At 38.6% G+C, this 27,196-nt stretch overlaps 1 protein-coding gene across 2 annotated transcripts in view; it reads left to right on the forward strand.

Annotated features, from left to right (window-relative positions):
* The window catches only part of NIPAL2 (NIPA like domain containing 2), a 73,429-nt gene that overhangs the window by 16,869 nt on the left and 29,364 nt on the right, over positions 1 to 27,196 (forward strand). For both annotated transcript variants that reach the window (XM_082674772.1, XM_082674773.1), the window contains exons 2-4: positions 2,912 to 2,980; positions 4,009 to 4,180; positions 20,237 to 20,296. In XM_082674772.1, coding sequence (XP_082530898.1) covers positions 2,912 to 2,980; positions 4,009 to 4,180; positions 20,237 to 20,296 — 301 coding nt within the window. The remainder of the gene's footprint in view (positions 1 to 2,911; positions 2,981 to 4,008; positions 4,181 to 20,236; positions 20,297 to 27,196) is intronic.

Raw genomic sequence — 27,196 nt, forward strand, 5'->3', positions numbered from 1 at the left:
TTATTATCTGACTTTTTGATTATAGCTATATTATTTGGTATGAAGTGGTATATCACTGTGGTTTTGATTTGCAATCCCTGATGACTAGTGATGTTGAACATCTTTTCAATGTACTTGTTAGCCATTTGTCTTCTTTGGAGAAAGGTCTATTCAGATCCTTTGCCCATTTTTAATTGAGTCATTTGTCTTTTTATTATTGCGTTGTAAGTGTTCTTTATATAGTCTAGGTATAAGTCCCTTGCCAGATATATGATTTCCAAATATTTTCTCCCATTTTGTGGATTATCTTTTCACTTTCCTTGATAGTGTCCTTTGAAACAGAAAGTTTTTTAATATTGATGAGGTCCAATTATTTTTTCTTTGTTGCTTATGCTTTTGATGTCTTATCTATGGGAATCCATGGCCAAATCCAAGGTCACAAAGATTTACCCTTATGTTTTCTTCTGAGAACTTTATAGTTTGGGCTCCTACATTTAGGTCTTTTGGTTAATTTTGAGTTAATTTTTGTATATGTTATGAGATCAGCAGCTGTACCATTTTACATCCCCACCAACAATGAACTAGGGTTTCAATTTCTCCACATCCTTACCAACACTTGTTATTTTATGTTGTTTTTTTTTAAATTGTAGCTCTCCTACTGGGTTTGAAGTGGTAGCTTATTGTGGTTTTGATTTGCATTTCCCTAATGATTAGTGCTATTGAGCATCTTTTCATGTGCCTATTGGCCATTTATATATCTTCTTTGAAGAAAAGTCTATTTGAGTTCTTTGACCATTTTTCAGTTGCATTGTTTATTTTTTTGTTGTTGAGTTGTAGGGATTCTTTATATATTCTATATATCAATCTTTATCAGATATATGATTTGCAAATATTTTCCGCCGTTGTGTGGGTTGCCTTTCACTCTGCTAATAGTGTCCTTTGGTGCACAAGAGATTTTAATCTTGATAAAGTCCAGCTTATCTATTTTTTCTTCTGTTGCCTGTGCTTTCCGTGTCATATCCAAGAAATCATTGTGAAATCCTGCTAACCAATTTCTAAACACTTGGCCTGGTGGTGTTTAAACTACTCAGTGAATCATTTAAAGAATTTTGAAGTAACTTATTTCTATTCAACAATTTACTTTTATAATTATAGAAGATTTTCATAATTATCCATTCAATCCCGAACTTCTTCTGGATTTTTATTTTCCTGATTACTGCCAAATGCAGTCAGTCAATTGTAAATCGAAAGCATGGAAATAGCACATTATATTATGATACAATTGTTCCCCATGAGGAATAGTGATCAAAATTAGTGCCAACTGCTTTTATTAGGAAAAGAAAATTCTTAACTGATTAAAGGCCATGGATATTATATGTCAACTATTAAATGGGTTTTCAACTTTTCTGCTTCATTTTTTAGAAATACTGAATTTCACTTCAGCACATATAATGAAGTTCTAAAACTTCAAAGACATTTTGCATTCTGAAAAGGGTTCCTTGTGGTTGTAATGTTCATTTGAAATTCAAATAACTCCTTGGAATTTGAAGCTAGCTAGAAGTTATGTACTGTAGAAGAAGAAGGGGGAAGAGCCCTTCTATCATTGCTAATTTTTACTGCTAGAAGATACTACATCTTTGTACCTAGATAGGAGCAGAATATGCATCTCTTGAAGTCATCAAATAATACATATGCTATCTATAGTGAAGATCTTGGGCAATGTGTCAGAACTAATTTTTTAACCTCTGTAGTTCTTGTTTTAAACCACTCTATGCTTTCTAAAGCAAGTATTTTTTTAAGCCCCTCATTTTTTTTTAAGTCTCTACATTTTATAGTAGATGATGTAGAAGACCCAATGGAAGTCTTAGGCATGATTCCCTTCCCTCAGAGAATTTGCCATCTATTTATAGAGCCTAATGATACACCTGACAATATAAAAGAAGAAATAAGGGATGTTCACCATTTAGAGTCTGAGAAAGTAAAGATGGGCTGTGGTGTCTGAGAAGGTTGTAAGGAGGTAGAGCTCTGATGGCCAGGAGGGTGAGGTCTGATTGAAATGGGCTGAGGGAAGAAGATACTCTGTCTGAGTGAGAGGAATGACATGAGAAAAAGTATGACATCTGACTGGAGAAGTCAGGACCCAGATACCCAAGGCAGAGGGAGCACCTTAAAGTGTGCTGTGGACAATTGGATGGGTCAGGTTGAGGACCGATTATGGGGAGCTGGTACAGTAGTTTTGTATTTAATATAGTTGTCTGTAGAGAGACATTGTGGGTTCTTGACCAGCAGAGTGGCGGGAAAATTTAGTCTGTCTCCAATGAGGTTCATAGCAGTTTAGAGATAAAGGGATTTTGGGAAACACCTTATCCAACATCCCCTGTTTACTGAGGCCGGGGAGCTGAAATAACTTACTCAGTGTTGCCCATTAGAAAATAGCAGATCTGAATCTCAGGTTCATCCTTTAACCCCAAAGCCAATGATCTCTCTTTCATACCACAGTCTTCCAGAATATCTTAAGAGAAAGAAAAGAGGGAGAACAGAAATAATTATATAGTCCATACTTGAGGCAATGAACACCCCAATCAGAGAGGTTGCTGAGGAAATTGGCAGACAGGATAAATAGAAGCATCTTAGTGGGAAAAAGTCAGAACCTGATGACTATTTATTTTAGTGAATGAAGCACATATCTAGAGAATTCAGTAAAGGACTGAACTAGTTATAAAAAATAATATTTGACTAAAGTGAAAAATTAATCCTAATAAAACCATTATTCATATTCCAAGTGACCCTGGCAAACGGGTGCTAAGTAAATATTTGCTGAATGAATGAACAAATGAATGAATGTATCAACTTAAATTTTCATGGTTTTTTTGGTAAATATCTTACAAGTGCTATTTAAAGTACCATTTAAAGAAAACATTTTCTTTTATAGATTCACCTTTTTGGAGTTTTGCTGGCCATTTTAGGAAACTTGGTAATCAGCGTTTCCCTAAATATTCAGGTAAGAAGAAGCTTATTTTCCTAACTCTGTCATTTGATCCAGGGACACATTATGACTTCAGTGAGCCTCAGGCACTTTTGCCTTCTTGGACTTCCTCCTCCATTAAAGAAAGTATATCTTATGACCTCATTGATATAAAGACAAATATAATCCAGGCTAGATTGTGTCCATCTTTTTTCTTCTGATTTTAAGAGAAGTTAAATATTTTGTGAGCCTCTTAATGGTATTGTGTACCCCAGACCAGGCGCCTGTGAATTTGTATCACACTTAAAAAGATGCTCATATCTTAGCATAAGCCAAGATTTATTTTAATGTTCTACATTTTCTTATAGTACTTTTATTATTTTCTAAATAACTTCTGAAATTTTTAAAAAATTTTAAAGAAAAGATTTTAAAGTAATCTAGAATTGTACATACTTCTTAAGGAAGTAAATTCAGTTATCATAAAATCAATAGGGAAATAGAGCTTTATTTAATGGCCAGTTTTTCAGGAATTCATACATTTCCAATACAAAGAAATACTGAAACCAGATCTAAATGAGTTCCCCCATCCCTCTGCCAGAGCTTTCTGCCCTGTTATGTTTATTGTGGTAGCAACTTCGACTCATAGATTGGAATCCCTTTTCCAAAGGTGTTTCTTTAGTAACTTTTTATCTTTATTTCAGCATTTGAATTTTTTTGACAATCTAAAAGAAGTATTTTGGTGTGGTGGACTAAAAAGTCACTTAACTCCTTAACACACACTCCGTCTTTAGATAGTAACAGTGATAACAATGATATTTACTTCACAGAGTTGTTATGAGAATTAAGCAATATGTGAGAAGGCCCTTTAAACTATAAAATGCTATATCAGTATGATTCACTTCTGTTAATATGTTTGGAACAAACAGAAAACCATAATAATTGCTCTATAATAATCTGCAAATAAATTTAAAAGCCATGAAGCAATTTTATAGGACCAAAAATTTCAAGGCCAAGTTTTGGTTGGGTGGAAATATTTTCTTATTTACATCGTGATGTACTTCCAGAAATATTCACATCTTCAGTTGGCGCACCAAGAACACCCAAGGCCACACTTCAAGAGCGTGCTGTGGTGGAGCAGCATCATACTGATGGCTGTGGGAGAGACAGGAAACTTTGCAGCCTATGGATTTGCCCCCATTACTCTCATTGCTCCATTAGGCTGTATGTCTGTTACAGGTGAGCCATTTTTCTGTGTTTTGACCAATAGAAATTTTAAGAGATCAAAATAGTTGGCAAAAAAAAATACAACTTAAACAACACATGCACAAAAGAAAAAAGTCATTTCCTGTTTTCTTAGCATGTTAACTTGGAACAATTATACTACCAATTTCAGTTATTCACTGTCATGGTGCCACATGAACCACAAAGAAACTTGCATTTTGTAGCTGTAACATCTATGTTTCAAAGCCTGATTCCCAGTGTCTGAGTCTTAATAAATGAAATTAACAGTAGCAGAAAATGTTATACCATGCTTTTTAATCATTAATGAATTATCTTAAAGCATTTGTGATAAAATGTTATGTTTTCTTCATATGCTAAACTGACATTACACGTAGTTAGAGTCCTTGATGCCTGATCCATAGGTTAGCATCTCTTTTACATTAAGAATTAGAAATAAAAACAAATGGGACCTAATGAAACTGAAAAGCTCTTACACGGCAAAGGAACCATAAACAAGACGAAAAGACAATCCTCATAATGGGAGAAAATATTTGCCAATGAAGCAACTGACAAAGGAAAAATCTCCAAAGTATACAAGCAGCTCATGCAGCTCAATATCAAAAAGACAAACAACCCAATCCAAAAATGGGCAGAAGACCTAAAGAGACATCTCTCCAAAGAAGACATACAGACGGCCAACAAACACGTGAAAGGATGCTCAGCATCACTAATCATCAGAGAACTGCAAATCAAAACTACAATGAGGTATCACCTCACACCAGTCAGAATGGCCATCATCAAAAAATCTACAAACAATAAATGCTGGAGAGGGTGTGGAGAAAAGGGAACCTTCGTGCACTGTTGGTGGGAATGTAAATTGATACAGCCACTATGGAGAACACTATGGAGGTTCCTTAAAAAATTAAAAATAGAACTACCATATGACCCAGCCATCCCACTACTGGGCATATACCCTGAGAAAACCATAACTCAAGAAGAGTCACGTACCACAATGTTCATTGTAGCACTATTTACAATAGCCAGGACATGGAAGCAACCTAAGTGTCCATCAACAGATGAATGGATAAAGAAGATGTGGCACATATATGCAATGGAATATTACTGAGCCATAAAAAGAAATGAAATTGAGATTTGCAGTGAGGTGGATGGACTTAGAATCTGTCATACAGAGTGAAGTAAGTCAGAAAGAGAAAAGCAAATACCGTATGCTAGCACATATATATAGAATCTAAAAAAAAAAAAAAGGTTCTGAAAAACCTAGGGGCAGGACAGGAATAAAGACACAGACATAGAGAATGGACTTAAGGACACAGAGAGGGGGAAGGGTAAACTGGGACGAAGTGAGAGAGTGGCATGGACATATATACACTACCAAATGTAAAATAGGTAGCTAGTGGGAAGCAGCCGCATAGCACAGGGAGATCAGCTCGGTGCTTTGTGACCACCTAGAGGGGTGGGATAGGGAGGGTGGGAGGGAGGGAGACGCAAGAGGGAAGAGATATGGGGATATATGTATATGTATAACTGATCCACTTTGTTATAAAGCAGAAACTAACACAACAATGTAAAGCAATTATACTCCAATAAAGATGTTAAAAAAGAAAAGAATTCGATATTGGTTATTCTACGTTACTATAAGAATGTGTAATCTTAGGGCTTCCCTGGTGACGCAGTGGTTAAGGATCCGCCTGCCAATGCAGGGGACACGGGTTCGATCCCTGGTCCGGGAAGATCCCACGTGCCATGGAGCAACTAAGCCCATGCACCACAACTACTAAGGCTGCGCTCTAGAGCCCGCGAGCCACAACTACTTGAGTCCGTGTGCCACAACTACAGAAGCCCGTGAACCTGGAGCCTGTGCTCCGCAACAAGAGAAGCCCGCGCACCACAAAGAAGAGTAGCCTCCGCTTGCCGCAACTGGAGAAAGTTCACGCACAGCAACAAAGACCCAACAAAGCCAAAAATTAAAAAAAAGAAAAAAAACATAAATAAATTTAAAAAAAGAAAGAATGTGTAATTTTACAGTAATGTCACAATTATCCTACTTTCAAAATTTGTATGACTTACTAAATACATTTAGAAAAGAAAATATGAGATGTTGGTAAAGACTAAAAAAAAAAGCAAAAATTACTGCTAAAAAAGAGAACAAAATCTCTAAGCCATGTTAAAATCAATAAAATTTTTTGAGTTTCACTCTTTATCTGCTGCTATGGAAACAGCATGTTTCTATGTTTCTGTGAATTTGCAATCTTCATTGAAATAGAAACAAGTTGATGGCTATTGTCTGGTAGCAACTAGATCAAGCATAATGTGCACCCACATATCCCAATTGTAATATTTGTCCTAAAAATTATATGATAGTCTTAAAAAAAAAAGCATAGTTTAAACTGAAATAATGTATACTCAAAGAGAATTTTATTTCATTTTGAAAGTAGTTTCCCCTTCTTAATAATTTAAAATATCTTATTTAAAATACTTTCATGATGTACAATAGTAGAATAGTTAGCAAAGAACACTTTTGGCTTTCAAGAAATTGTTCAGTTAAAATCACCCTACTCTGAATAGGCACACAATTTATGTAATCATTTGACTTTTTTTTCTTTTTTTTTTTTTCATTTGACATTTTTAACATTTAGATAAAATCAGCAATTTGAGGATATCTTATCTTCTATTTACTACTGCACATACCGCGTACATGGACATTCTGGATGTCTTTTTCTTCTCAAAATTTGAGAAATAATAGATAAAAGGTATTGTTACATTGTCACCTTGGGACCTCTACAGGCCCCAGTTGTTCTGAAAATGTTGTATTATTTTTCACAGTGAGTATCTGTTTAGAGGTGATCTTTAGTTTCGTTTCTTATTCTGCTTCATGCTCTGTTTCTATGCAATGTCCAAAGACAAAAGTGTCCGTGCAGATCAAACAGATGCCTCGGGGGGGGGGAGGGTTGAGTGTGTGAGCCACATTGTACTGAAATTCTCCATTTACCTCTAGTCCCCCAGTCCTGGGAAAACTTTTTTCTGGGAATGAGAAGAAAAGAGCCATTCCAACTAACACAAAGAAAGGGGGATGTGCTATATTTATTATAAAGATCAGCGATCTCACAGAAATGAAATATTAACCAGACCTCTTGGGACCTGAAGTGAGAATTCGGAAATTGCCAGAGATGAAGGGCCAGCCTTGATACTCCTCCTAGACCTTCAATGAAGACGCCTGTGAAGCTGCTCATTTTGGCATATCTTGCTCGAAACTCTCATTAATAACGGGAAGTTTTAAGTTTAACCACCTTCCCCTTGGACAGTGACCTGTCCTCCCCAAACTCCCTGAGGGGAGGGGGCAGTCCACCCACCTTCAAACTTGGAGATGGGCTTTTCTCAATGCTACAGATCATTTTTCTTTGTCTGCTCCTAGCCTGGATTAATGTTTCAACTATAGAACATTTTTAGCAACCTCCCTCTCTGCCCATTTAAAATGATTCCAAGAAGTAAACTTATAGCCTCAAACATAAATTGTTTCCTGCTTTACAATCTTTGCAAACAGTAATATATGCTCATACATAACATTCTCACAGCACTCTTGCACTGAATTTAGGTCACTGTGCAATGCTGTGGGAGGGTGAGGGATGCTGGTGATTGAGAATTTTCCCCAGAACAACCCCCTACCACTTTTATAATTCTTCATGAAGATTCTAGAAACTCTAGAAAACTTGAAGCAAAAGGGACAGTATTTTTAATAAATACGTTATCTTACGGCTATGTCTACAGATGAGGCAGAAGAGTGTTTACACGTTACTGAGCTAGAAATTTTATTTTCCCTATGATTTCTTGGGAGCTTCAAGAAAGAAATCAAACCTTTCTTTGAATTTTTTTTTTTTTTAAAGATAACGTCTGTTGCAATGTTGCATGAGGGATTGCATATTCTTTTCTGGCTTTCAAATTTTGAAAAGGAAGAAAAATAAGCAAGGAAGAAAACTGAAGTCCAGAACAGTTTTTTAAAAGTTTTAGCTCTTAAGTCTGAGTGAAGGAACTTTCTTCCATTTTCCTCATTCTCCTTGGGCAGCCTGGTTCATACCAACACACTGTGTTCCTTTTCTCCTCTCCAGAAGTAAGGATAAATTGTGAGTCACCATCTCACTACATCCAGGCTGCTAATATTGTCAGTCCCACTGTTTTGTCTTACATAATCAAAATTCCTCCTCCCTTTGTACACTTCAGTGGAACAGATTTTTTTTTTTGTCTTTTTTTTTTTTAGGACTAGCACTACAGTAAGCACCATGGATATTTCAGTTCTCACTCTACCCACGTTCCTGCCTGGAACCATCTTCCTTTCTATTCTTTCTTTCCCTCTATCTGTGTGGCCTGCTGCTCTACACTGACATGCTTACCTGGAGACAGCATTTCTCAAGCACTAGTTTTACTGATGGTTTCATAGGTGTTCTAAGAAACAAAGAATTCTGTAAGCAAACAGGTTTCCACAATATTGGATTTAAAATGTGACACAGGTTTTGTTAGTGGAGGACTTCTTGAGGCCCTGGGATGGGCCCAGGCATGCTGTCAGTCTTTCAGAGGCAGATGCAGTAAGCCAGCTTTCCCAAACCTATTGTCCACAAGGTGCCTTTATAAGAAGTATCTCAAGGGACAACAGTTTTGCAGAAAACCCTTTAGAGTTCTTCAAGCAATGCTCACAAGCAGTCACAGCATCCTAGAGACTCAAACAGGGTAGATAGCTGGCCGGTGCCTGCAGTGGGGGGTGGATAATGGGGAGTGATCCTGGTGTATAGGCAGATCTGAATTCCCAAGCCTGGGTCCAGCTTTTGGAGAAAGAGGATCAGAGCCCTTGTATCCTTGTATCACCTTATATTTTCACCCTCTTTTTCTCACTGAAGGGCTTCCTCGGTGAATAATAGGGCAAAAGCTTATTCTGACTAAAATGCTGGTTATATGCTGGCAGTCTGATTAATTCTAGATTTTGACTTGTGTTTGTTTTTCCATTAATTAAGAAAGCTTAAGAGATGGTTTTTCAATTTCGTCTAAAGCCTCGGGTGGGTACTCTTCTACAGGGCAGTAGAATGGTGAAGAGCGCAAAGCTCTAGGACCACACTGCCAGCCTTCAGATCTCAGCTCTGCCCCTGGAAAGCTCTGCGACCTTGGGCAAGTTATTTAAATGGGAATATGCCTCAGCTCCCTAATCTGTAAAGTGGGGATACAAATAGTTCTTACCTCAGAAGTTGTCATGGGGAAGAATTGAGTAAACACAAACACTTAAGAACGGTGTAGGATACATAGTGCAGTGTTGGATACATAGTGCAGTGACAACTAGCCATTGTCACTGTGATTTATAATCATTATTAAAAAGAAACAAATTACCTTATTCTTTTTTTGAATTTATTTATTTAATTTATTTATTTTTGGCTGCGTTGGGTCTTCATTGCTGCGCGAAGACTTTCTCTAGTTGCGGCGAACGGGGGCTACCCTTTGTTGCGGTGCACGGGCTCCTCAGTGCAGTGGCTTCTCTTCTTGGGGAGCTCGGGTTCTAGGCACGCGGCCTTCAGTAGTTGTGCCTCATGGGCTCTAGAGCACAGGCTCAGTAGTTGTGGCGCATGGGCTTAGTTGCTCTGCAGCATGTAGGATCTTCCTGGGCCAGGGCTCGAACCCATGTGCCCTGCATTGGCAGGCGGATTCTTAACCACTGCGCCACCAGGGAAGTCCAGTACTTTATTCTTTATAACAGAGTTTACTTCCATGCCCCTGAAGGTGACTGGTGGTTAAATTATCTAAAATGGATGAACCACTTCAAGAAATGCTTTTTATTGTTCTTATCCATGCAGTAATTAATTCTCAGGGAGCAGAAATGTGGGCTTTTCACAGCTCATTTGTTCAGCCATTAAGCAGCATTTACCCTTTGACTTCTCCACAAATTCCCCACCAAAACGTGTTGGAAAATACCAAAATTTCCAAATAACCTACCAATACCAAATACATTTAAAAAACAGACACAGAAATTTGTCCAAGGAAAAACATAGCAGTCTGAGACATGCGTGCAACTTTCTGTCTTCTTGCTCTGGCTTCAAAGCACTTTTGTTCACTTGCTAATTAACTTCAGAGAGGCTTTCAGGTCTAACTGCAATTTGAGAAAGTGTTTTCTGAGAAACTAGTTATTATACCAGAAATCCAATAAAAAGAAATAAGTTGGATATTCTGAGGAGTTTGTAATAAAATTTTAAACTACTGCTAATCTTTCCTGTCCCACTTCCCCAGGAGGCCTTTCTGGGCTTCTACACTAAATTAAACAGGCTTATTCTCTCCCCCCTACACGGGTCTTCTGCTCAGCTATTTGGTGCCTTTTTGTGAATTAGAAAAAGGCATCCTTTCTCATGATACTCTATTTCAGTCTTTCTGTCTGCAAATTATAATAATACAATAATTTCATTAGAGCAGGACACTCTGGTGCCATCTGTCAGAAAATTGTCCTGAGAAATATACAAGTCACCAAGATCTGACATGTGGGTGATGCCCCCTCAGGTGTAGTGTATTTGTGCAGTGCACAACCTGCTCGACTGCATGTAGCAGCCTTGACCCTATACGTCCCCTTTGGCAACTCTCATCACGTTCACAATGACCTATTTAATGCATTCTGGCCATTCAGCTGAGACCCAGGAGACTGGTGACTGTGTGTGCCTGCTGTCTGCTCTTTTCAGGAGAGCGTGGTGCAGGAAATCACACAATACAGCCTCACAGAATTGGTTTGAATTTGAATTATGATAAAATGAGGATTGGGCATTCTGGGATGCTCTGTTCTAGGATGCTGGACGAGAAGCGTTCTGTTCTGTTCTAGGATATTGTTTAAAAGATTTCAATTCCCAGTGAAGCACAATGGCTAAACATTTCATTGCAAACAACTTGTGAATACTCACTCCTGTAAATATTTAAAGGTTTATTAAGCTTGTCCTTTGGGGGGTCGAGTTATATTATTTGTGTATCTACAAAGCATGACTTTACATTTAATGTTTTCGTTTTTCTGTTCATCGCCATGACTGTGATCTGTGCTATGCGTCAGCATTGAGATGATTAAAAATAATAAAGTTATCAACAGTCCAAAGAGTTGAAGCCACAAAAAATTAAAGGAGGTTCGTGGTAGACCTTTCTCAGCATAAAACTGACTTGGCTAGGGGTGGCAAAGGAATGGGATATGAAGGGAGATTGTTGCAGCGGCAGGGAGGGTGGGAGAAATAAAACGTAATAGAGGACTTCCCTGGTGGCGCAGTGGTTAAGAATCTGCCTGCCAATGCAGGGCACATAGGTTCAAGCCCTGGTCCGGGAAGATCCCACATGTCGCAGAGCAGCTAAGCCCTTGAGCCACAACTACTGAGCCCACGTGCCACAACTACTGAAGCCCACGTGCCTAGAGCCCATGATCCACAACAAAAGAAGCCACAGCAATGAGAAGCCCATGCACCGCAACGAAGAGCAACCCCTGCTCACTGCAACTAGAGAAAGCCCACACGCAGCAACGAAGATCCAACACAGTCAAAAATAAATAAATAAATTTATAAAACAAAACAAAACAAAACAAATGTGATGGACATTTTTCAGTTCTATACCTCTGAGTATATTGATTTAAAGTAATTAGAAAAGAGTTCAGAGAATATATCACCTTTTTCCAAGTTAAATTCAGGCAACAGTTTAGAAATAGTTAAAGATAAGAAACTAATATTGAATGAGCGTCCACCTTGCCAGGTACTGTATGAAACATACAACCTTGTTATTTTACTTAATTACTGCCCAGATGAATAGAAGTGAGTAGTAAGTAGGTTAAATTTGAGATGAATTATATGAGATCAAACACTTGGAATTTTATATGGAATGATAAAATTAATAGCAGTGAGGTCTCCTTGGCCCTGGAATAATTTCCTAAGAGAAGTAGTCACCCTGTGACTGGGCTAATTTGAATTAAGGCTGGAAAGCTGACTGCACTGAGAGAATGAGGCAGATGACTGGTAAGTCTTTTCCATCTCTCATTTTCCCTAACATGCTGGCTTTTGCTCAAATTGAAATTCATGATGTGGAATATACGTTGTTTCGTGTATTTCTGTGTGCCATTATAAAGCTGTAAGCTGAAATGTGTCTGTATTCCATTAAATGATGGTCATAGCACAGCCAGAAAGCCCTGGTGAGGCCTTTTGGAATTCCAGAGAAGTCATCTCAAGCAGAAACTTTGGTCTCCAAGATTTTTATTAGAAGCAAATGAAAGAAAACATAAACAGGCCAATGAGCGAGTGACCTGTAGTGTTCCACAAACCTCGATGCTGTGGATTCTCTCAGTCCTTTAGCACCCCGCGCTTGGTGCCAGCCTGGATGAAGTCATTGGAGCTCTAAACCTCACGGGCTGCCTGTGATAGTGGCACTTTACACGGACGTTTATTTTAATGTTGGAAATATGCAGAAAATATCCCTTTTCTCAGTGGCTTGCTGGGTTGTCTGCCTTAGCACATTTGTCTCAAAACCAGCCTAAATAAGATGTGTGAAATAAATCTCTGAAGGTCTCATTTTGTGTCTGCTCATGCACTCTCAGCTGAAAGCATTCCTAAAACCTAAAAAACTTTATTTGAAACATCTTTTCCACCCATCCTTATTTTCTGAGAACGCCACAGTGTATTTCTAAAGAAATTGCTAATGATGATGTAATGCACTATTACATTTATAATACAGAGTTAATCCTGTCAGTGACAGTAGTTTTACTTTTTTGGACTCCTTTCAATTTAATCACTAATGTACGTCAAGAAAAATGTAGAAAAGAAAAGATTGGGTTTCCCTGGTGGCACAGTGGTTAAGAATCCGCCTGCCAGTGCAGGGGACATGGGTTCGAGCCCTGGTCCGGGAAGATCCCACATGCTGCAGAGCAACTAAGCCCATGTGCCACAATGACTGAGCCTGCGCTGTAGAGCCCGTGCACCACAACTACTGAGCCTGTGCTCTAGAGCCTGCGAGCCACAACTACTGAAGCCCGTACACCTAGAGCCCGTGCTCCACAACAAAGAGAAGCCACCACTATGAGAAGCCCACGCACCACAATGAAGTGTAGGCCCCGCTTGCTGCAACTAGAGAAAGCAAGGAAGACCCAACGCAGCCAAAAGTAAATAAATAAATAAATTTATTAAAGAAAAAAGAAAAGATTATTGTTCATAATCCAGGTCAATTTCCTCATTTGAAATTATGCACTTTACCTACAATTTCATTATCTTCAATAAATGACAATGGCAATTTTTTTCCCTTTTTAAAATTGAGGTATAGTTAATTCACAATGTTGTGTTAATTTCAAGTGTACCGCAAAGAGATTTAGTTATATATATATAATATATACGTATTTTTTTCAGACTCATTTCCATTATAGGTTATTACAAGATATTAAGTCTAGTTCCCTGTGCTATACAGTAGGTCCTTGTTGTTTACCTGTTTTATATATCGTAGTGTGTACATGTTAATCCCGAACTCCTAATTTATCTCTCCTACCCCCTGCCCCCTGTTATTCCTTTTGGTAACCACAAGTTTGTTTTCTATGTCTGTGAATCTATTTCTGTTTTATAAATAAGTTCATTTGTATCATTTTTTTTTAGATTGCACAAATAAGTGATAACATATAATATTTGTCTTTCTGTGTCTGATTTACTTCACTTAATTTGATAATCTCTAGGTCCATCCATGTTGCTTCAAATGGCATTATTTCATTCTTTCTATGGCTGAGTAATATTCCATTGTATATATATACCACATCTTCTTTATCCATTCATGTTGATGGACATTTAGGTTGCTTCCACATCTCGTCTATTGTGAATAGTGCTGCTATGAACATGGGTGTGCACGTATCTCTTTGAATTATAGTTTCGTCTGGAAGTATGCCCAGGAGTGGGATTGCCGGATCACATGGCAACTCTATTTTTAGTTTTTAAGAAACCTCCATACTGTTCTCCATAGTGGCTGCACCAATTTACATTCCCATCAACAATGTAGGAGGGTAGGAGGCTTCCTTTTTCTCCACACCCTCTAGCTATTTTTTAATTAACATGAATTACTGGACACTTTCATTCCTGCCAATATGGATGGTGGGACAACTTTCCTCTCTATAAAGAAACATTTTTCAAAGTGTCACATCCTCAGATTTTCAAATCCTAATTCCGTGGAATTCACTGTAATTGACATACTTTTCCCCTCCAATTGTACAACTAACGGGGAACCGTCGTTTTGGAGAAGTCAGTACCTCAAAACGGCCAGAGTTGATTGAGCCCATGAGCACACTCAACGCGTCCACGTGTTTGAAGCTTGATTGTGACTGACATGAAAGTGCTTTTGTGGTTTGCTTTTTAGCAGTACAATAAAGTTGCCATTATAAGTGGTCAGAAACCACAAGCCAGATATTTACATGTGAGGATCTGTTTGTAGCATTATTATATAAATATGTTCTTTTCATGTCATGGGTTCTTTTTTTTATAAAAGAGTGCTTTCTTTACTACTTTGTCTTCTACTTTCCTATATTATAAACATATACCCTGCTTTCTCTTCAGATCATAGAGGTTAAACAATAACTTGAATATCCAGGCAGGAAAATTGATGACATTTTCATTTGCGGACTAGATCAGAGTTTACAAACTGGTGGCCTGTAGACCAGATCTGGCCACTGTTGTGTTTTGCTTGGCTCAAAGAATGTATTTTAAAAATACAAATTAATTTCCCATGTTTAAAAATTGGATAGTGATACACAAAAACTGGATTTTTCTCTTAAAGTATCAGATTTGGTAACACTGGACTTGCAGTTGGCTAGGGCTGAATTCTGACTGCCACCTTTCTAATCTTGTGTACGCCAGGTCACCACCAGGTCACCACCGCTCCACAGCCCCTCATCGCCACAGCCCACCACCCTCATTATTCTTTCTTCTTTAGAGGATTACCTAACTGGCCCCTGGAGGCATTTGAGTTTGTGACCTGTGGACCAAAGTTTTTTTCTTTCCAGCTTTATCAGATAAGAATATCATATCCATAATCACATTTAAGTAAGGTGTAATTGAGTTTTAAAACTTTGGGTTAAATTTGTCTTTTTAGAGGTGGTCATAAAAGGGTAAAAAATGGAAGGAAGTAAATAAATGTGAACAAACTCGTTTAAAAATAGCCATACCATAACACATTGAAATAGTTACTGAAGTCTCTTCTGTGCTCTTCAACCTTTAATAAAAAAATTATTATCTGGGGAGAAAGGGAATTTAAGTAAAAGGTGCACATATATCTTAATGTTGAAAATGGAAAAAAGGAATGCCAATTTACCTGTTACTCTACAGACACAAAAATCTAAACTCACATGTAAAAGTCTACCCTTGAGTGTCATTGCTAACATATAGAAAGTTGATGCTTAACTTCTGGTTTACTAATCCCCATTAGTAGCTATTACAGAAGATAATCTAAATCAAGTTTGTACATCCTATCTGAACTCTCATATGCCAACTCTTGACCACATTAAGGTAAGTAGCCCTTCCATAATTACAGCCAGCTCTTGTGATGTCAGAGTGGAGGTGAATGAAGAAGAAACGAAGGTTTATTCCTACGTAGATCAGGAAGCATTAGGGAGCTCAGCGTCAGGGCACATGTCTACCCTTGGGACTGGCACCTCCCCTATGCCTGGACCTGGTTCAGCTGAAGCCACGGGGATCTTGCTAGGCCTCTATCTGTTTTCATCTAGAAATCCGAATCAGAATGCCCAAGTGTAAGTTTCCTTGCATCAACCTTGACAGGAAATCGTCTCCATTCTGGTTGTTAAACCAAGTGACATTTAATGGCTGAAAAGAGTAGAGATGACTCACCAGTAGGAGTCAGTCCATTATAATTGTTGCTGAGATTCTCCTGACCATAAAGTATTATGATGAAGGCCAAGTGACTACCTTAAGACACTGCCCCACGGGCTCACTCTTTTGAACCAAAGAAAATACTAGAAAAATCTTTTTTGTCCTTTCCTCTTACAGAGTATTCCTACTATATTTTTTTTAAATTGATCATTTCTTTCTTTTTTTTATATTTATTTTATTTATTTACCTTCTTTTGGGGGGGCGGGCTGCCTCAGGTCTAGTTGCGGCATGCGGGGTCTTCGTTGAGGCATGTGGGATCTTTCATCGAGGCTCCGGCTCTTTGTTGTGGTGCGCAGGCTTCTCTCTAGTTGTGGCGCACGGGCACCAGGGCGTGTGGGCTTTCTAGTTTGCGGCACACCGGCTCTCTAGTTGAGGCGCGCGAGCTCAGTAGTTGTGGCGCGCGGGCTTAGTTGCCCCATGGCATGTGGGATCTTAGTTACCCAACCAGGGATCGAACCTGTGTCCCCTGCACTGGAAGGCGGGTTCTTTACCACTGGACCACCAGGGAAGTCCCCCTACTATATTTTTTTCCCCATAACCACTGTTTGAATTTTGGTATGTTATCTTTCATATGCTACCTTTTACCTTCTTTTTTTAATGCATTATGATCATTGTGGTCACAATGCCTCTGGAGTCACTGTGTTCACTGTGTAATGAATTGAACTCCAGTGTCCAGGATCACGCTGTATAGACCAGTGTCTGGGAGCACTCTCTGTGTAGACCCACGTCCTGTGAAGGCCAGGATGGAAAAGGATTCACGAACCTCTGCCCAAATATGCCTGTAGTCAAAAATGTACACAAAACTCTGAGTGCTGAAGTTAGTGCTCAGTGGTAAACTATAGTTTAATAAGTTACAAGTGTGTTCTGTTTTAATGCTTTTGAACTATTGATCTTGAAATACTCTATTTTTAAATATTAAACTTTACTATAGGAATAAAAGTGTAATAGTTTTCCCCCCGTTGTACATGTTTATTAGGCAATGGTTGTTGATGTAGCAGCAACTAGACAGGGTTGAGTTTGACAGATCTCTGATTGCAAATATATATGGGAGCACTTCCGTTTATTTATCTTTTCTCATTTAAAAAATTTACTTCTGTTCTTAGAAGTCATGTTATTAGCTGTTGCTCAGAAACTGTCTTTTTCTCAGCACAGCTCGCATTTCAACCATGTTTTGCAAGATAAATGAGTTATAAGTAGATGTATCTTAATAGAATGTTCTTTTTTATTACTTTCTTTGATAGATAAACTCATTCTCTTATCTGAAAATTTTGTAGAAAATCACATTCTCTTAAAACTTAAAAAAATGCATCAGACATATAAATTCTTTCAGAAAGTAAAGGTAGCGTATTTATGTTTCATAAAACTCTATTTTATGTCAATTGATATAATTTGATGCTTATGGTATATTTCAATTTTATTGTTACCAGTCATGTCCTTTTTGCTTTCAGCAGTGAAATTATCTCCTACATAACATTCTTCCCTCTTCCTTCTGAAAGTGAAATTATTTATGAGATGGTGGCTTAGCAACAAGAAGAGAAGGAAAATGATCCTTTCTTACTCCAAGAGAGAAATGGAGTGTCGTGTATTAGAAAGAGCTCTGGACTGGAATGAGGAAATACGCATGCTGGTTCCAGCTGTGCTGTTATATAAATGTTTGTTAGATGAATGGATCAGTTTCCTTGGACCTCAGTTTCCCAATTGTAAAGTTTAGAACCTAGAGTAGATTATCTCTCTGTCTACTATTAGCTCTAAAATTTCCTTATTCCACGTAAGCAATGTCTACCTTCTTATTGGAATCCTTTGCTGTGAAATGGTCAGTTCAAGTATTGTTATAATGGAATGCGTTTGGTATGTGTTAGTGTAATGATACCTCACCTATTTTTTGTTGTTAATCTATCTCCCTCCGCTTGGGAACATTCTTTACCTAATCACACAAGAAGTCAGTAATGGGAGTTGGGAGTGAAGTCTTGATTTTTATACTTTTATACTTTAGTATACACTTTTATACTTTTCTAATGCTCTAACATGTGAAATTAGTTTCCATGAATTATTTGGTCCAAATCTGAAATAGAAATTTATCATACATTTTTATGCTTGTCCCAAACTCAATTCTTAATGTAACGGGCTACATAGCTATACATTAATTTATCTTCAGAAAATATTGCTTTAATGTTTTAAAGCCATGCCACACAATAAACTCATGCTTGGTGGACATTTCCCATGCTCTGTTTATTTTGTGTGAAGCCCCCATTCCTATAAATAACCTGCTCAGGAAAAATTTGCAAGGACATAGCTCAACTTGAATGAGAGAGAGCTAGGTTGAAAAAAAGATGGAAAAAACATATGTGGATTCCAGCTTATCCTGAATGAGTGTTCTGGCGTGGATTTTATTTCATTTTAAATCAATTCCCAGAGCACCAGATATAGTTACATTCAAGCTTCACTGATTTAATGTATTATAATTCAGATTCATTAAAATTATATCTATGAAGAATTTTTAATGACATGGCAAATGGTAATACAGTAACTGAGGAAACTGAGAAAAGAAATTTTGCCTTACAGTTTGATCTCAACCAGAGGGAAATAAACACACAAACATATTAACTGTGGTTCTTTCCTAGATGATGAGATTATTTTATAATGATTTTCCTTTCTGTATTTTTGCTTTAAAAAAAATAAGAAATGCAACTAATAGTTTTTGTCAAATATTTAAAATACAAATAATTGTTTTTTGTTTTTGTATTATTGCAAATTTGGATCTTCCCTTGCCTCTACTCATGACTCCATAAGAGGAACAGCTCAGATTCAACTTACCCCACACACACCTGAGGCCATAGCAGTAGGTCATGGCACAGTTGTAAGGCTGAGGTTTCAGTAGCATCAATAATGGGAAAGAGGGTCTTCAACATCACAAGGGTCAGCAAATGCAGGAGATCCCACCAGCACTTTTATTTATGTGCTGAGTACTAAGGCATATCTCAGAGTAAAAGGCATATCTCAGAATAAAAGGAACCGATAACCTTTTGCAGGCATATCTCAGAGTAAAAGGAACTGATAACCTTTTGCAGGAGACAGGCAAAAAAAATCCTAAGTCTAACAAAAAAGTTATATAATATAAGGGGTAATCACACATATGGGTGGAGTGGTCAACTCGGTCTGGGGGAATCCAGAGGTGATGCTTGAGTCTAGAGTTGGGTGAAAGGATGGAGGCAGAGTTGCCCAGGGAATAGCTTATATAAAAGTCCTTTAGCATGAAACTCAATAGGGGTTCTGGGAATTATGATTATTTTAGTAAGAGTGGACATAGAATATAAAAGAGATCGAGGGCAAACGTGGCAAGGAAATTGTCAGGAGTAAAATCATGGCTGTCTTTGAATGTCATGCTTAGTAGTTTGACCTTTGTCTCTGGATGGCTAGAAGCCATTAAGAGGTTTTAAAGCTGTGGTTTTACATTAGATTTCCATTTTGGAAAGACGACTCCTAGTGCTGTGGGGAAGGGGTAGTGAAATGGGAGGCTCCAGAGGGAAGCTACTTTAACGGTCTAAGCCTGAGGTGAAGCTGACCTGAACCATGACAAGGGAATGAAGAGGGGATGGACTTGAGAGACAATGAAATCCAGACTTAAAAGACCCAGTAGCCTGTTAGATGTGTGGTGTGAAGGAGAGGGGATACCAGGAGGAGTCTTAGGATCCTGGTGTTCAATAGAGGTATCCCTGGAATAGGGATTATGGGAGGAGATGATGGGAAATAATGTTTCCGTTTGGAATATATTTAAAGTTAAGACTTCCTCCTTTTCATCCTTTCTTCTTTCCTTCCCTTCTATCTCTTTCTGCCTTTCCATCCCTTCCTTCCTTCCTTCCTTCTTTCCTTCCTTCCTTCCTTCCTTTTCTCTACATTCATTCATTTAGTAAACTCTTATTAAGCCCTCACTGTGTACCATGCACTATCCCAGTCACTGTCGTAGGTTCATTGTAATCCACGCCAATTTCCATGAATCCTCAACCAGGAGGGGCAAGAGGCCATCTTCACAGCCCCAGCCGCCAGGTGTCTCTGACCAGGACACAGCTAGTCAGGCCTAAGACTACTTAACTCCTTTCAAATGGCATTGCATAATATATGTTTTTATATTTGGAAACACCACTAATGGCCATTTTCTTTCTAGGTAGTGCCATTATTTCTGTTATGTTTCTGAAAGAAAATTTGAGAGCCTCAGATTTACTAGGTAAGTAATTATTTAATTCATGTAATTAAAACACTGCTTGATGAGGAAATAAATAATCCTATCCAATAAAAATATGTGTTCTAAAAACAGGCAACACATTACTGAAATGGATATAGTCTCATCTAGAGGCGAACATTATTCTATCTTGGAACTGCCATCTGCTCTTTGACACGAAATACGTGCACCTTCATCATACCCTCTGCCCATGCCATTGACCACAGCAAATCATTATTTTACAGTATTATTATTATGAATGTTACGAAATTTTTATGAACATAATAAAATCCAAGAAAACATCTGTGTTACCTAATAGAGTATTCCACTTCATAGGACATATTTGATAGATTGTTGTATGAAAGCGCTACATAAAAATGAAAACCACATACAAAAATTAGATGCACCAAATAACTGCCTAATTTCTATTTAGCCCTTTCCAAAAGTAACATAGAATGTTGATCTTCAAAATTTTATTTAGAAATACAGCTATTAATGGAAAATCACAGTAGCCTTCCTGGCTGTAAAAGATTTCCGCTATATGGCAAAGCCATCACATATTGATCGTATCTTCTACCTCTAGTTGGAAATATCATTAGTGAGAAGAATTATAAGCTTCATATTTTCTTCCTTGACAAAATCCTGTCTGAATTACTGCTGACATATGATAATGAGTATAATACTTTAGAAACTTTAAATAAATCTATGTCTACTCCGTTCCAAAAAGATCATTTTTAAAAAATTTTGAGCTTAAATGTGACACCAGTGTTGGTATGTTGAACATTTGTTTCCCTGATCATGTTTCCCTTGAGCCTAGTGTCTTGAAAGAGTTTTCACTTTTTCTTTTTCCTCCTTGGTTTGATTCTGCTAGTAGGGTTTTTAGTCAACATGGTCAAATTTTCATGGTTAAAATGTTTTTCCAAATGCATTCATATGTGAATTCAAATATATTATTTTTCTGTACTCTTTTTTTGTACTGTTTATGGACTCATTTGGGGAGGTGGTATGGAATCAGAAATAAGAATGAGCAATGCCTGAGTTTTATAGATTAAAACAACTAGGTCCCACATTATGTTTCTCATTTATCAAAAGTCTTAGGGAACTTTAAATCATTTAATCTAACATATGTCATCTTTTGTAGTTAATGGTTGGTTAATGTTTAAATAATTGTAAGGTATTTAATGAGGTAATACAGATGGATGTAAAGGAAAACTTGCCAATTATCGTGAACCCTTGTGATAAAAAGATGATTAAGACAGAATCCCTGCCTTCAGATAATACAGTCAATGATAAAATATATACAAAAACACATTTTTTTCAAAGCAGAAGATAATATGTATCATAATGCCTTGAGCCTTTAGTTTAGAGCTGGGTTTCTCAACCTCAGCACTACTAACATTTTAGGCTGGATAATTCTTCATCCTAGGGGGCTGTCCTATGCGTTGTAAGGTGTTCAGCAGCATCCCTTTTGGCCTTTACCCAGTAGATGCCAGTAGCACACTTTGCCCCAGTTATGACTACCAAAAAAGACTTCAAACACTGTCAAATCTCCCCTGGGGGGCAAAATTGCCTCCGGTTGAGAACCACTGGTTTAGAATAAAGAGAGATTACTCTAGCTGGGAAGCTCAGAGAGAATTTTCTACAGCAGAGGTACCATTTGAATCAGTTCTGACAGCTGAATAGGACAGGCATGGGCCACATCCAAGCATTTGGAGAAAGACATACAGAGGGAATAACACGAGAAGTGTTGACAAAGGTACAAAAAAAGTACGGCAAGTTTCTATGTAATACTGTACTACAACCACTGCCAATGAGGATTAGGGAAAAAATTAAGGCAAGTCATAACTATAGAAAGGGAAGAAACAGAAATATCAATAGGTGCCAATGATTTGATTTTATACTTAGAAAACCCGACCAACTAAACGTTGCTAAAAGCAGTATACTAGCTCGACATCAAAGGATATAAATTAAACTCACTCTCAAGGGTTCAAATCTGTATTCAACTTCTGCTATCAACTGTGTGGCCAACGTATTACTTAACTTCTCTAAGCCTCAGTTTGCTGACAAATATAGACGACTGTTTTGGGGGGAGGGGGTTGTTTGTTTTTTAATCTTTGGCACGTGGCACGCAGCATGCAGGATCTTAGTTCCCCAACCAGGGATGGAAGCCACGCCCCCTGCAGTGGAAGCGTGGAATCTTAACCACTGGACGGCCAGGGAAGTCCCTAGAAGACTGTTTTAAGGGTCACATTGGATAATTGATACATGCACTTTGAGAAATGTAAAGCCCTGTTAATAAAATTGGCATTATTTCTGTGATCAACTTCATTACCAAGAGGTAATACTAAAACATAAGAAATAGGAAACACACACACATACACACATAAAAAAAACACAAACAAAAACCTCTATTAGGGCTTCCCTGGTGGCGCAGTGGTTGAGAGTCCGCCTGCCGATGCAGGGGACACGGGTTCGTGCCCCGGTCCGGGAGGATCCCACATGCCGCGGAGCGGCTAGGCCCGTGAGCCATGGCCGCTGAGCCTGCGCGTCCGGAGCCTGTGCTCCACAGTGGGAGAGGCCACAACGGTGAGAGGCCCGCGTACCGCAAAAAAAAAAAAAAAAAAAAAAAAAAAAAACCCTCTATTAATTCTTTGCTAATTTCTCTTACTTTAATAACAGTCAACATTTATCAACTATTTACCCCTTTCAGGTACTGTGTTTTACATGAACCACCTCATTTAAATGTAGGAACAATCCATTTAGAGAACTGATACTTAGATTAAATAACTTAACCAAGGTCAAATAATCAGTCAGTGGTGGACCGGTGTTCTAATAATGGCAGCCTGATTTAACTATAGCATAATGGGTGAGGGTAAGTCTCAAGTGTCAGAGAGCTATGTGACCTTTGCTAAGTTACTCAGTCTCTTTAAGCCTCATTTCCTCAACCTTAAAATGAAGTATTACCTATCTCATAGGATTAGATGAGTTCATGTATGTAAATCTCTGAGAACGGGGTCTGTCATGTAATAAGTCCTCACTAATGTCAGCTATTATTATCCTTATTACTAACACCACCACCCACCACTACTGGTTCATGAGAGGAAACCTTGACTAGGATATTCTAACGAACTTTAGCAATCCAGGTAACATTTCGCACAACTCTGGCTGAGTTTTTTTAGCCTTTTAACTTAATGCTTTTTGAGCAGGGATATGTCTGATGTCACATTTGTTTCATACTGTAATTAAAAGTGATCAATTCTTGACTTGAAACTAGAGTCACAGGAATAAGAAAGGATTTAGTCACCGATTCCATACCCATGCTTCCAAACAGCAATATCATACGATTATCATGATCTAAGATGTAATAACCCATTTTGTGCTTGGGGAAGGACTTTTCCCCAACCGTACTCAGTAATGTGTTAAGTCACCTGTATTTTCTTTGGGCCTGTATTGCTGTTGCCTTGAGAAAATTTGGCTTTTTCCGTTAAAAGCTAAAAATGCTTTTTTTTCTTTACAGGGACTAAAATCAAACAGGGAAAAGAGTAGTTAATGGCATTTTTTGAAAGATTAACATATAAGCATGCTAAAAACTAAATCGTCAAAATGTGCAAAAGAAAATCATTTACTTTTCCCTGCTTCAAGCAAATGAAAGTTTGTTTTTCATGATGGAACAAATGAAGATTTTTTTGGACCATGTGGAAACAAGCTGAATTAATTTATTGCCAAATGTTGCTCTGTGGCTATGAAGCATTTCAGCACTAGCCTCAAAAAATGACCTCACAAAAGCTATGTCTGAAAGGAATCGCCAACTATTATTAACTCAATGACAGGTTTTGGACTGTGCTCTGATTCTTAGTGGATTAATAATTTTAAATTATTTTAATGATTATTTTTCCTCGAAAAAGCACCAAATTTCTCTCCCCTTCAAGCAGCCAGAATTATAGTATTTTCCCCCTCTTCGCCCTTAGTCATCAAAAATCCTGAATCTAATAGTCTGTGAGATCCTAGTTGATTTAATCCAGATAGCGTCATCATAAAAAGAAAAATTATAGTCAATTCATCAGCACTCTCCAGAGACCAGTAACTTGATTATTTCAAGTCACCTATAAATGGTTTCCCCAGATAGAACGTCAAGAGATTAATAGTGAGACAAAAACCACCTCCTTCCTTCCTACTCCCACACCAGAGGTCAGCTTGGTTTGAAGCCAGTATCCAGAATACAGATCTAGCCAAACGAACCGTCATTTCTGGTTGAGAGGACAGATTGGCTATTTGGTCTTAAAACTGCCTCAAGAAAGGTAGACTTTCTGATGCTAGATTCAGAACCATTTGGATTCACTATATTATTGAGACTTCCCAATCCAGGGCTCCTTCAGGATTTAGCTGCCTTCAGCCTAGGGAATCTGGAAAGATTGTACTGAGGGGAAGGCATCCTTTGGTGTTAAGAGGTCCAGTTTATGCTGTGACTCCTGGTAACCCACAAAAGCAATAGCTGGACCCCCATTGATCAGGAGGCATATAGCAGGCTCCAAGAGAACCAGCCAGCAGTGTTGGTTGACATCAGGTTAGCTGAATTTTTAAAACTCTTATGGCTACCAGAAGTCAGGTCAAGCCAGATTCCAGAAGCTAGCTAAAAGGCGGTTAACACTAGCTGGCATTGAGCCAGAGAGTGGGGACAAAATTAAAGGAGATTTCAGGTCTTACTTAAGGAGAAGGGTGGGCTGGGAAATCAGATGTCAGTTGAGGAAGAACTGTGCAAGTAGACCCTAGAATCCAAGGCTTGCACAGGTGAGGAACTCAGCAGGTTGGAGATGCCGGTGAACAGAAGCATAAGGAGAAGCCTGATTCTAGGCTGTTTTCCCTTTCACCACTTTTATATTTCAACTTCAGTCCACAAGTATCTATAGGAGACTTTTGCAACAGAACTTCAGTAGCCTCTTGAAACAGAGGCTGCATTCTCACAGCTGGATCCAGTTAAATGTCAGGCATTTCTCAGAGTATAAAACGTTCCTCAAAACACTACTTCAGGATGATATAAATGGTCAAATATGTTTAGAAAATATTACAGCCATATCCTCCCTAAGGAGATTCACAATGAACACTAACACACTGAGGATCTCAGGGGTCTTCCAGTAAAAGAACCATTTCACTTGGTTTAACTCACCTCTTTCCAAATAGATTTGACTTGAGACCTTTTTTGGTGGAGGGTGCATCTTATGAAATTGGGTTCTAGGGAACAGCAGTTTGGAGACACTGTTCTAAAGGAACCTCAGGGCCAGTCAGGGACCCCAGGGACCACTGCCAGGAGGAGTCAGTTCCTTCTATCCCCAGTGGGGATGCTTCATCCAGCCTCAGGTTATGGTCAGTACAACTCCTGGGTGCCACTCACTGAGACTACAATGTGAAGGACAGCCGTGAGTTGTCCGTTCATCAGCTCTGGTCCATTGTGCATACAAGAGGTAGAAGAGTGTAATCGCTGAGAATAAGTCACCTAGGTTCCAATCCAAGCTCTCCACTTAGCTAGAAAATCCCAGTCAAGAGAGTTATTCCCTCTGTGACTCAATTTTCTCCTATGTCAAATGTGGCTAGTAATACTTTAACAGTATCCAATGTTATATATTATATAATACATAATGTACATATAGTATATGTTAGTATAGTAACATGGTGGTATAGTTATTTTTTGCAGGCTTTTTTGTAAGAATTATTATATGTGTATAAAGCATTTAGAATTGTGCTAAGTATTAGCTATTACTATTATAGTTCTTATTATCATCACATTCCTGTATGACGGTGATCATAATATAACTCTCATGTCAGCCACAATTGTCTATGAAATCTATAGTTTTAAGAACATCACTTAAAAAGAATGATACTTGGGCTTCCCTGGTGGCGCAGTGGTTGAGAGTCCACCTGCCGATGCAGAGGACATGGGTTCATGCCCCGGTCCGGGAAGATCCCACATGCAGCGGAGTGGCTGGGCCTGTGAGCCATGGCCACTGAGCCTGCGCGTCCGGAGCCTGTGCTCCGCAACGGGAGAGGCCACAACAGTGAGAGGCCCGCGTACCGCAAAAAAAAAAAAAAGAATGATGCCTTCCTTTGCCCTCCCGGGATACCTAGTCGATCTACTATAAAGAGCAGGGATGAGTTTGCTTCCCTGCTTTGTACATATGACAAGTTTATAGGAAGAGATTTTATTAATACTTGTGTACTGTATCAAGCTAAATCTGAAACTCCCATCAGATCATTATAGACTTTTATGTGACTTGAGTCATATTTGATGAGAAAATGTATTTGCTGCAGGTCTGGGCATGAGGGTGGTAGATGAGGTCACATCCCTGTATCGTGGGTCGTGTCCAGCATCCCATGGTTGACCCCCACCTGCAGCTTACCCACTGCTGCCCGACTGCTCCACCTTTGGTCCCCTCCAATAGCCAGCTCTTGGTGCTTTGTGCACCAGTTCCCTGAGGTTAGCAGTGGGTAGGAAACATAGCGCTGGTAGTGTTTCTTCTTCTCTGTGTTCTCTCAGTTACGTCCTTTGCTTTCTTTTGCCTTCTTTTAAGACCAGTGGAGAGAAGTCTTCACTAGGCAGTCAGGAGATGCCAGCCAAGTCCTTCCTATCCTGCCCTTCTATTCTCAAATTGAGTTGTTAACCCTGTAGAGACAGCCCCAGGGACAGTCCCTAGTCATCCCTAAACTACAATATTAGAGATACAAGTTTGGATTAAGTTTGAAGCTTGACTCAGATGGTCTTTGACCCTTGGTAGTCAGCATCCTAAGTTGGATCTGTCCCAGGGTCCTTTGTCACATCAGGTCTCCAGATGAGTTTTCAAACATATTCAGCTCCAGACTGGCCTCTTGCAGAGCCAAATTCCTGGAGTCTAGCAGGTATGATAAGTTAATTTG

The sequence above is a fragment of the Grampus griseus genome (genome assembly GCF_964374135.1).
Source record: "Grampus griseus genome assembly, chromosome: 17".
Classification (NCBI taxonomy): domain Eukaryota; kingdom Metazoa; phylum Chordata; class Mammalia; order Artiodactyla; family Delphinidae; genus Grampus; species Grampus griseus.